This window comes from Hevea brasiliensis, chromosome 9, assembly GCF_030052815.1.
Source record: "Hevea brasiliensis isolate MT/VB/25A 57/8 chromosome 9, ASM3005281v1, whole genome shotgun sequence".
Taxonomy (NCBI): domain Eukaryota; kingdom Viridiplantae; phylum Streptophyta; class Magnoliopsida; order Malpighiales; family Euphorbiaceae; genus Hevea; species Hevea brasiliensis.
In genome coordinates, this window is record NC_079501.1 from 91,986,690 (window position 1) to 91,997,123 (window position 10,434).

At 32.5% G+C, this 10,434-nt stretch overlaps 1 protein-coding gene across 2 annotated transcripts; it reads left to right on the forward strand.

Annotated features, from left to right (window-relative positions):
* The first annotated feature begins 211 nt into the window (after nt 1-211).
* LOC131168765 (ACT domain-containing protein ACR4-like) lies at nt 212-3,745 on the forward strand. 2 transcript variants are annotated; one of them, XM_058153952.1, is made up of 8 exons: nt 212-596; nt 1,132-1,204; nt 1,305-1,350; nt 1,504-1,618; nt 1,703-1,770; nt 1,883-2,473; nt 2,570-2,674; nt 3,130-3,745. In XM_058153952.1, exons 1-8 carry the CDS (start codon nt 593-595, stop codon nt 3,469-3,471), a joined length of 1,344 nt encoding a protein of 447 aa, XP_058009935.1. In that variant the 5' UTR covers nt 212-592; the 3' UTR covers nt 3,472-3,745. The 2 variants fall into 2 exon arrangements, with proteins under 2 accessions (XP_058009935.1, XP_058009936.1); XM_058153953.1 differs by having other exon boundaries at nt 214-355.
* Nucleotides 3,746-10,434: the final 6,689 nt, after the last annotated feature.

Genomic DNA, 10,434 nt, shown 5'->3' on the forward strand with positions numbered 1-10,434 from the left:
AAAACACTAATTTCCTATTGTGTTCATTGTGATATGCTATTTTCCTGCACAACCCTACGGCAGCGTATTCTAGTACTAGTACCCTCATACGTACTAAAATGCGCATAAAGTAGTTAACGCCCCCTGGCTCTCTTCCTCTCTCTCCTCGTTTTAGGAACATTCTCTTTATATTTACTGATTTTGTAGAGATTCCACTTTACATTACTGATTTTGTAGAGAAACTGAAGTGGGAGAGAAAGAGAGAGAGAGGGTTATATGGGTATTTGCCTTCTCGTTGAAGTTGCAGGTTTTTGGAGTTTCGTGTCGGGGTTGTTCGGTTTCTATATAGAAATGTGAATCTTTAGTTTTAGTTTTGGTGGGTTTGTTTCAAAATTTTTTTGGGAAATAATCGAATATAATTACATAAAATATTTTTGTTTCCTTCTGTGAGAGATAGTGCTAAGAAATTTCTGGAGATACTCGTTTTTCTTCTGTGTATGTTATATGTATTGGTAGTTCAGTTCTTGTATGCGTATATATTATATGCATACTCTGTATTTTGAGTTAACCAAGAAACTTGGGCTTAGGAGATAACAAATCATCAAGAATTGCAATGGGTAGGTGTTAAATTCTGTTCTCTTCGAGTCTCGTGGTCTGTCTTCTTTTATGGATTTGTGTTTTGGTGTTGGGTGCCAGAGATATTATTTGTCAGTCTTTTCTTTCGGGCTTCTTTAGGTTTTTAATTTGGTGATGGAATGTTTTTGTTTGTGGGTTTTGGATATTGATGTGGTTTTTTTTGTTTTTTTATGTGGTCTTTGTGATCTTAATTGAAACTTTTCCTTCTGTGCTCCGGTTTCTGTGCTTGATTTTCCTCTCTTTCTGCCTGCTTTTGCTTGTGTTTTCAATGTCTTTGGTGGGTATGGTGTTCCTTTTTTTTTTTTTTTGCAATAAAATTTCTTCACCTAGTAGTTTGGAGATGGTTTATAACAGTCATTAAGGATGCAGTTATAATTGCTGGAATTTTCTCCGTACTCTTTTTGGATTTGGGTATCTTGTTTTCTCATTGGTCATCGTTATTCCCTAGGGAGCTCCTTTACGTTTTGATTGGTTCTTTTCATTCTCATAGCTTTTCATTTATTTTTATTTCTACAGAGCTCAACATGGGCTTTTCACAAGATATGGACGATGAATATGAGAAACTCTTTAGAAGATTGAATCCTCCCAGGTTTGCAATTTCTTTTTCTTTTCAATTCCATCGAAAGTTCCCTCATGTTTTAAACAAATCACTCTTGTGATTTACTTCTATTCGTTTTTTCTCTACTCAGGGTTGTAATTGATAATGAATCCTGCAAGAATGCAACTGTTGTAAGAGTATGTCTTTGTACTCTCTCTCTCTCTCTCTCTCTCCCTCTCTCTCTCTGGGGTTGGTGGGTGTGCTCTTGACAATAATTTTTGGCAATTTCCCCTTTGTTCTTTTATGCTTATTGACCTCTTTTTTTGGTACTTGTTGATTTTGTGATGCAGGTGGACAGTGCAAACAGACATGGAACACTACTTGAAGTTGTACAAGTCCTTACTGATCTTAACCTTATGATAACTAAAGCTTACATATCCTCTGATGGTGGTTGGTTGATGGATGGTAAGATTTTTCTTTTCCCTTTTTCTCTTTTAGCTTTTCTTTTTTTAGTCCAAAACTGATTTTTGTTTTATCTTTCTTTGCCAGTTTTTAATGTTAAGGATCAAGATGGAAACCAGATTACTGATGAAGCAATTCTAGGTTATATTCGGAAGGTGAGTGTAATTGACGCTGTCTTTATACCTTTCTTTTTCCTTTAATTTTTTCACCCACCAGTTCACCACATTGGAACACAACTAGATCTGCTTACTTGGTTTTGTATTTCAGTCTCTGGGGCCAGAATCATGCTTTGTATCTTCTATGAGATCTGTTGGGGTTAAACCATCTATGGACCACACTGCAATTGAGCTAACAGGAAGTGACAGACCAGGCCTGCTATCTGAAGTGTGTGCTGTACTCACCCACCTAAAATGCAATGTGGTCAATGCAGAGGTCTGGACACACAATACTCGGGCTGCAGCTGTGATGCAAGTAACTGACGAGGAAACCGGATTTGAAATTACTGACCCAAAGAGGGTATCCAAGATTAAGGAACTTCTCTGTAATGTACTCAAGGGTAGTAACAAATACAAGAGAGCTAAGACTGGGGTGTCTCTTGGGGTCACCCACACTGAGAGAAGGCTTCACCAAATGATGTTTGCTGATAGGGATTATGAACGTGCTGACGATGAGGTCTTGAATGAGAAGCAAAGGCCTAATGTGAGTGTGGTTAATTGGTATGACAAGGACTACTCAGTGGTAACCATAAGAAGCAAAGATAGGCCAAAACTTCTTTTTGATACTGTCTGCACGTTGACAGACATGGAGTATGTAGTTTTTCATGCCAATATAGATGCTGAGGGACCAGAGGCTTATCAGGTATGCCATCTATCTCCTCTGTTTAGTTAAATGTGTTAAGGGGTTGATTGTGAGTGCAAATTAATTGCCTTAATTATTGTGTGGATGCTTTTGTAGGAATATTATATCAGACATATAGATGGATCCCCTGTGAAATCGGATGCTGAAAGACAGAGAGTGATACAATGTCTTGAAGCAGCTATTGAGAGAAGAGTATCTGAAGTGAGTGCTTATCATATATTTTTTTTGAACAAGTGATTGTGTGCTTAGAGCGTCATTTGGATAATATCTTGTGGTTTAGAATGTGAAATTATAATAAAGAGGTGATTTTTATCTTTTACCAAGTAGTGATGTTAAAACAATGGTTTGCTTAAACTCTTCTGCTGAGAACTACGGCTAACTTATGGTCCAATTATTTATAAGATTGTGTTTAGTTAGATCTGATTGTCTGTGTGGTAGATGACATTCCTGGATTCTTTTGGTAAAATGAATTTTTCACTTGTGCATATGGGGTTCCATTAGATGAGATTTTCATAATCAATAATACACTCACTAACAGCAGCAGAAAACAAATGCTCAAGACAAAAGTTTATGGGATGTCTTTTGTTCTTTACCTGTTCCTTAAGTGTGTCCTTTATGTAGATGATTATTTTTTTTCCCCCTACTTTCTGATTCAGGGTTTGAAGCTAGAACTATGCACTACGGACAGAATCGGGCTGCTATCTGATGTTACTCGCATCTTTCGAGAAAACAGCCTTACTGTCGCCAGAGCAGAAGTGACAACTAGAGATGGCAAAGCTATCAATACATTTTATGTTGGTGATGCATCAGGGTATCCAGTTGATGCAAAAACCATAGATTCCATCAGGCAGGTAATTGGCCAGACCATACTTAAGGTAAAGGGCAGTCCTGAAGAGCTAAAACCAGTATCTCAGGAATCACCCACTAGGTTTCTCTTTGGTGGTCTCTTCAAGTCAAGATCTTTTGTTAACTTTGGATTGATTAGGTCCGATTCTTGAAAAGATTTTAGCTCACTCAAATTCTACTACAAAAACAAATCTTAGTCCTTTTAGCATATGTGTGACTTAAGAGTTCAGGAACAGAGCCATTTGTCAAATGCGGTAGAGAAAGCCATAGAAGAAGTGCCTGTATATTCAGCAAGTTTCATTTGTTACCATTGGATCCAATCTAATGTTGGAGCCATGAAAGCAATAGAAGTTACGTATTGAACTTTTTCAGTTTCAACTTTGTACATAACTAATCTTATGCTTCCAGCTAACCCTTTAACATCCATCTTTTTTCTTTTTTCAATTTTATTTTTACATGGTTTTTTTGTTGACCCTTGAATTGTTTATTGTTGTTTGGAAGACTTTTACATTAGGTTGGATTCTAATTTTGGATCTTTTTCCACTAATTTGAAGTAGTAGCTCTTAAGACACAAGGACTTGAATAGAATATTACCATGGAAGAGGGTCAAGTGGGAATTGGAAGTTGAAACCAGTTGGAAAAGGACCATTTTCTGATGTCATTGAATCTTTTTTTTTTCGTAATTTATTGGTGGGTGAAGGCGTGAAGCCACCAAACTTTGACAACAGCATTTACTTTTTTTTTTTTTTTTCACTGGAGTTATTATTTAAAAAGAATATGAGAAATTAAAATAAAAATGTAATTTTAATTTTTTTATTTGATTATATTTTATATTAATTAAATCTTATACTTTTTAATGGATTCTAATTATATTTTACCATTATAGGTTTATTAATCATTTAATAGATCTGTTACGTACGTCAATGAACTTAATAAGTTCATCAAATATACAGCTACTAGTAGTATTGTTCTTGGTGATGAATTGTCATCCTTGCCTTTTCTCACCAAAATTTTTCTCTTTTTATGTTTGAAAATTTTGTTATTGGTAAACTTGACCTACTTTTGGTTGGTATTTTTTCTGATAAAGTTAGGGAGGAGATTCTGCTCTCTCTTCCATTAAAATTATTAGAATATCAGCCTATTAAAATTCGTCCAAAATTTGATAAAAGGAAAAAAAAAAAAGCTAATCCAATTGAAAGTGATTTAAATATTTTGCTCAAAAGAGATCGAGAAAGCTTAAAAGCATACAAATCCAACATTATTTTAAAAGAGAAAAAAATTTACAAAAAAAAAAGGGAAGAAAGTTGAGAAATTGCCATGCCTTTGACCTAACCCTATCTTTATTGGTTGGTATTCAAAGTTATGCAGCGTACAGCCACGTGGCTCCTACCTGTCATTTGAGCGGATGCCACCTCAGCAGGTCACATTCGGACTAATAAAGCTCAATTCTAAAGGCAGCCAAATGATTTGATTACAGAAAATAATTAGTCTATGGTTTCCAATTTCTTGATTCTTATCAAAAGCACTGATAATGGGTACAATTCATTGAACAAAATTACTATTCATACAATTTGTGACAGGTAAATTTCAACCCACAAAAGTTAGTGGAAGATATGGTAAGGGTAGCCTGAGAATGCTATAATGATGGCCACTATGGGTAGGGGTGCCATGGGTGTTTTAGTTTAGGATTTAACACTATAATGTAATAATTATATAATTTAATTAAAATTATAATATAATGTAATTATTATTATATTTTTATATTTAGTTGTAAAATAATTATTATAATATAATGATAATTTTAATTTTAATATTTTATTTATTTTATCATTACAATAGTTGTACTAAATAAATTTTATTTCACTAATTTAGTGATAAGTAAGTTAATGATAATAATGATTAAATAATAAAAATTTTAAATATTATTTTAATTATGTTGAGATGTTTAATAAATTATTAAAATAAACACTATATTTTTTTTATGAATGGATTTATTTACACAACTAAAATAGCTAATATCATAACTTTTTAAATATAATTTTTGTTATTTCACTTAATTATCCTTATGAAATGCCATCTATAAAAATTATTATAATTTTTCATTATATCAAGTGCAAAATATTTGCACTTTTACATTTTTGCACTAAATAATTCTTTACATGATAAATTAAACAACATTAATTTTATCTTCATAAATAAAAAAATTTATCATGTACTATGGATGTTTTTATATAATCCTTTCAAATAGGGATGGTAATAGATAGAATTTTTACGGATATCAATCCGATTAAATCATAATAGGATGGATTTGAGTAGTATATAATCAGATTTGAGACGAGTTTGAATTTGAAATTTAATACAGTGATAGGTTCGAGTCGGGTTTGAATTTTATATGTTGAGTATCCGTTACCCAAACCTATTTCTCACGACCCAACCTATGGGCCGGACCGGCACTAGGACCTGGGCCAGCTTAAAGCCCCCGAGGCCTGTAGTAAGCCTAACTATTCCTCAAATCCATAACCAGGCCCACAATTTAGGCCCAATATGCATATAAAATAATTTAAATCAAACTGTTATAATTTCATTTCAGGCCAACTTAGCTCAGAAATTTTCAGAAACTAAAATCAGGGGAGCCCAGCTCAACCCTGTTACCTCATTTACAAACTATTTAAATACCATACAAATCTTCATTTATTAATCTCAAAAATTTAAATTAACACAACCTCTACCAAGGTCCACACTATTTCTAACACATGCGGAGTTCTAGATTTTAAATTTAGAAAAGATAGTAAAACAATTAAATAATCGACGTTAAACCTGCGAGGAAGAAAACGGGTTGCTCTGTAAAATAACTCCTCCTGTGGCCTGGAAAAAAATTGAACAGGAGTGAGCGTTCGACTCAGAGAGTAAAATATCAATTTTAACCATAATCTCTATAGTCTAAAACTAATGCACCATGTAGAGTGAAATGCAACATCAACAACATTTTCACATCATAATATCAAAAAGGCAATTTGGAGCACTCACGCACCCTGTAACATCAATCATAATATATGGAGCCGATCCCTATCTGACTCTCTTAAATCCAACTCAGTGCGTGAAGAACTCAGCTCGGACTTCCACTTAAATACCAAATCGGGGTCCCAGCGAAGAACTCAAGCCGTGTCTACCTCGAAGGACCGGGTCCCAGCGAAGAACTCAAGCCGTGTCTACCCGTCCTATCCATAGTCTACACCACATCACACGCACGCCAACGCACGCACATTGCTCCAAATTACCACAACAACATACATGGCACTTTCACAGTTATGAATGCAACATAAATCATGCCTAAGGTTTAACTACATAAATATATGCATATAAGTAATGCATGGGCATGCTTGAACATATAATAATAGTGAAATTACAATTAAAATTAATATTTTACTCACAGTACACCGATGACTAATTTGGCTGCTGGACGCAGAAAAATAGCTGATCTCGATCACCTAATAATTAAATTATAAATTTATTAGTACTAAGTTAGAATAAAACTCTAAAGAGGCAACAGACAGCTTAATTTATGCCGAAAATCCGGCAGAATTTCCCCTATACCTGGGACCTACCCAACCTGCAAAAGGCTCAAACAACACTTCTAAATTCTCAATTCCCACAATCACATCTCATCAATATCACATGGCCCCTCCTGGGCCCTCCAAATCAGACAATACTCAAAATCTTAAAAATTACGTTTTAGTCCCTATAATTGACATTTTTCAAAAATCCACTCAAACAAGCTCTAAAAATTCTAAAATTTTGCCCCGCGGCCCTTAATAATATTATAAGACTATTGTAAAAGGAATTATAATTTTTCGATCATCCACGAATATTTTATGAATTTTATTCTAAATCGATATTCGTCGAAAATGAGCAACTTGGAGTTCGGGTTTACCTATGCCAATTCTGACACCTGGAACGCGTCCAGAACGTCTGAAAATGCTAGGATTGACTGTAATATTGACCACATTCTGAGACGGGCCGTCGGGCAGCCGGATCTGGCTGAAAATGCAGTCCCGACGCCGGTGAGCTATCCTCGATCCGATCGCACCTAATTTAGGTCCAAATTTTGTTAATAATTATCATAAAATTATTTTTAAATTTTAGAAACCGAAAAAGTTCGAAAATCTCACCAAGCGATCTGGACCGTCCGATTATCGCATTTTTCAAACAGTGTCTGATCAGAGCGGGACCAGTCCTATCTCGAAGATCTCGTCCTCCTGAGTCCATCGGTGGCCTCGGATTTCCTATCCGACTGTCGGATCGCCGGAAAAGTGATCGGAAACCGAGAAACCCATATGATTTTCTTCCAACTTTCCATCGCCGGTTCTCTTTCCTCCGGCCACCAAACGGGGTGCCACTGGTCTCATCTGAAAGTTCATCATCTTGGGAGTCCGTGGCACTTGAAATCACCGGAAATAGCCGCCGGAGTTGGCCGGGGCGACGCCACGAAGTCGGGCCCCTGCTGCGCGCTCTCCCTCTCTCCTCTCTTTCCTCTCTCCTTCTCTCTCTTTCTGCTGCTTCCTGCTCGGTGCTGCCGCCGTCTGGTGGTTGCTTCGACACGGGGGGAGGCCGACGGTACCTCGCAGACGCGATCTTTGGCGGCCGGACGAAAAAAAGGGAGGGAGAAAGTGAGGGGGAGAGTGGAGTCGGGGAGAGAGAAATGGGGTGGGGGAGTGCTGCATTTTTTTGTTTTTAAGTTTCTGCAGTTTTTTTTTTTTTTATATGGGTTGTTACACTATTTATATAAATATTTAAATAAATATAAAATATATATTTTTCATAATAATATTTGTAATTTTTATATTTTTTATTTCATATAAAATAAAATTAAAATATTTTATAAAATTATTAAAATTTTAAAATAAAAATTATTAATAAAAATAAGTTTTATGTTGATTTTTAATTAAAATATATAAAACTAAACAAATTCGAATATTTTTTTAGTAATAATAATTAGGTTTTGAATAAATTTAGTTTACTGACATGATAATTTACTAATTAAGATTTGAAGAATATTTTAATTTCACTTTTATAGAAATTGAGAGGTATAAAAAACTATTTTAAAAATTTAGAATGCCATGAGATTTTTTTAACAAAAATCAAGGATAAAAATATGTATTAAAAAAAATTATCTCACAATTTTATTTTTTATATTTTATTTTCTTTATTTATTTTCACCTTGACAACAAATGAAAGTAAACTTAACTATTCATTTTTTATTTTTATTTTTTATTTGTAGATGGTACCATAGCTTCTCATCCTTCTCCAGTCTTGTGTTTGACCATTAGAGTTTAATAGCCTTACAACAAATACAGGTCACATGACACTTTGGCCTGTTTAGCATTATCGTTGAAATTGCTATTAAAAAAATTATTATTTTAGATATATTAGTTAGATAGTATTAAAAAATAATTTAAAATTAAATTGAACAAGTTTTAGTCATAAAAAGACATTAAAATAATGAAATATTTTTTTTCAAATTATTTTTTTAACAGTATTTAAAATAATACTTTTATTCAGGAAAACAGTTTTGGACCTCCAAACGCAATGTCAAATAGATACTTTGTCAATCATTCTGACTTTTCTCATTCGGTTTTGGTTTGAAAATAATGAATCAAACTTAATATTTTTGAAAATTCAATCAAACTAGAAAAATTAAAATAATTAAAATGAGATAAATTAATTTGGTTCAATTTGATCTATTGATTTTCTTTTTCTTCTATACCCAAATTAAATTCAAAAGAGAAAAACCAATATTACAAATAAAATACAAGATTAAGAAAAATGAAACCTAGATGAAGTACAAAACATCAATTTCAATTCCCTTTGAAAACCAAAATCACAAGATAACATCAAGTATAGTTTTCAACTTCAACAGATTACAAATCTAAATAATAACTACAAAAAAAAAATCATATTACAATGAAAAAATTATTATTTAGTCTCTATATTTTAATGAAATTAACTACTTGATTCCTGTATTTTAAAAAATATAATATTTAATCCCTGAATTTTAATTTCTTTAAACTATTTAGTCCTTATATCAAATTTCATCATTCATACTATTCAAACTATTATTTATTTCTTCTATTTTAAGGAAACTAATTAGTTGATACCTGTATTTTGAATATTTAGTATCTTTATTTTGGTGAATCTAATTAGTTGGTCTTTATATTTTTAAAAATATATTATTGAATAAAAATAAAACTTTTGCTATGTGGAGACTTAATCTAAATTTATATATTTGTTTAAATTTTCAATTCCTTTGACATTATTTTTTTTGTTCTCTACTGTCAAATAATTTTTCTTTAATACTTATAAATTTAAGGAAACTGATTAACTTTTTTGTGTAAATAACTTATATAATTTTTATTAACAAATGAAAATAAAGAGAAAATGATGGAGAAAAGAATGTGACTTTAAAGAGGAATAAGGGAGAATAAGAGAAATAATATTGAGCTAAATTTTAAAAAAATTGAAATGAATTTATGAATTAAATTGGTTCAATTTGAGTTGATTTCTGCTTATCCTTCATTTAATTATATGGTGCTATCTCTCTTTTTTAAAAATTTCTTAACATATTTAGACTCTATCATGACTGAAAAAAAAAATTATTTTCATAAACACTATAAAAGTTTGAATAATTTAATTTTTAAAATTTTATGATTAAAAAATATTACAGTTGAGTGATTTTTATAAAAATACTCATAAAATTGAGTGGATGCCACCTCAGCAGGTCACATTCGGACTAATAAATCTCAATTCTAAAGGCAAGCCAAATGATTTGATTACAGAAAATAATTAGTCTATGGTTTCCAATTTCTTGATTCTTATCAAAAGCACTGATAATGGGTACAATTCATTGAACAAAATTACTATTCATACAATTTGTGACAGGTAAATTTCAGCCCACAAAAGTTAGTGGAAGATATGGTATGTGTAGCCTGAAAATGCTATAATGATGGCCACTATAGGTAGGGGTGCCATGGGTGTTTTAGTTTAGGATTTAAGATTATAATGTAATAATTATATAATTTAATTAAAATTATAATATAATATAATTGTTATTATATTTT

Excerpts from the sequence above, each read along its gene's own strand:
- LOC131168765 (XM_058153952.1), top strand. Across the intron at positions 1,771-1,882 it reads TTCTAGGTTATATTCGGAAG|TCTCTGGGGCCAGAATCATG; the intron begins GTGAGTGTAATT and ends TTTGTATTTCAG. Across the intron at positions 2,675-3,129 it reads TTGAGAGAAGAGTATCTGAA|GGTTTGAAGCTAGAACTATG; the intron begins GTGAGTGCTTAT and ends TTTCTGATTCAG.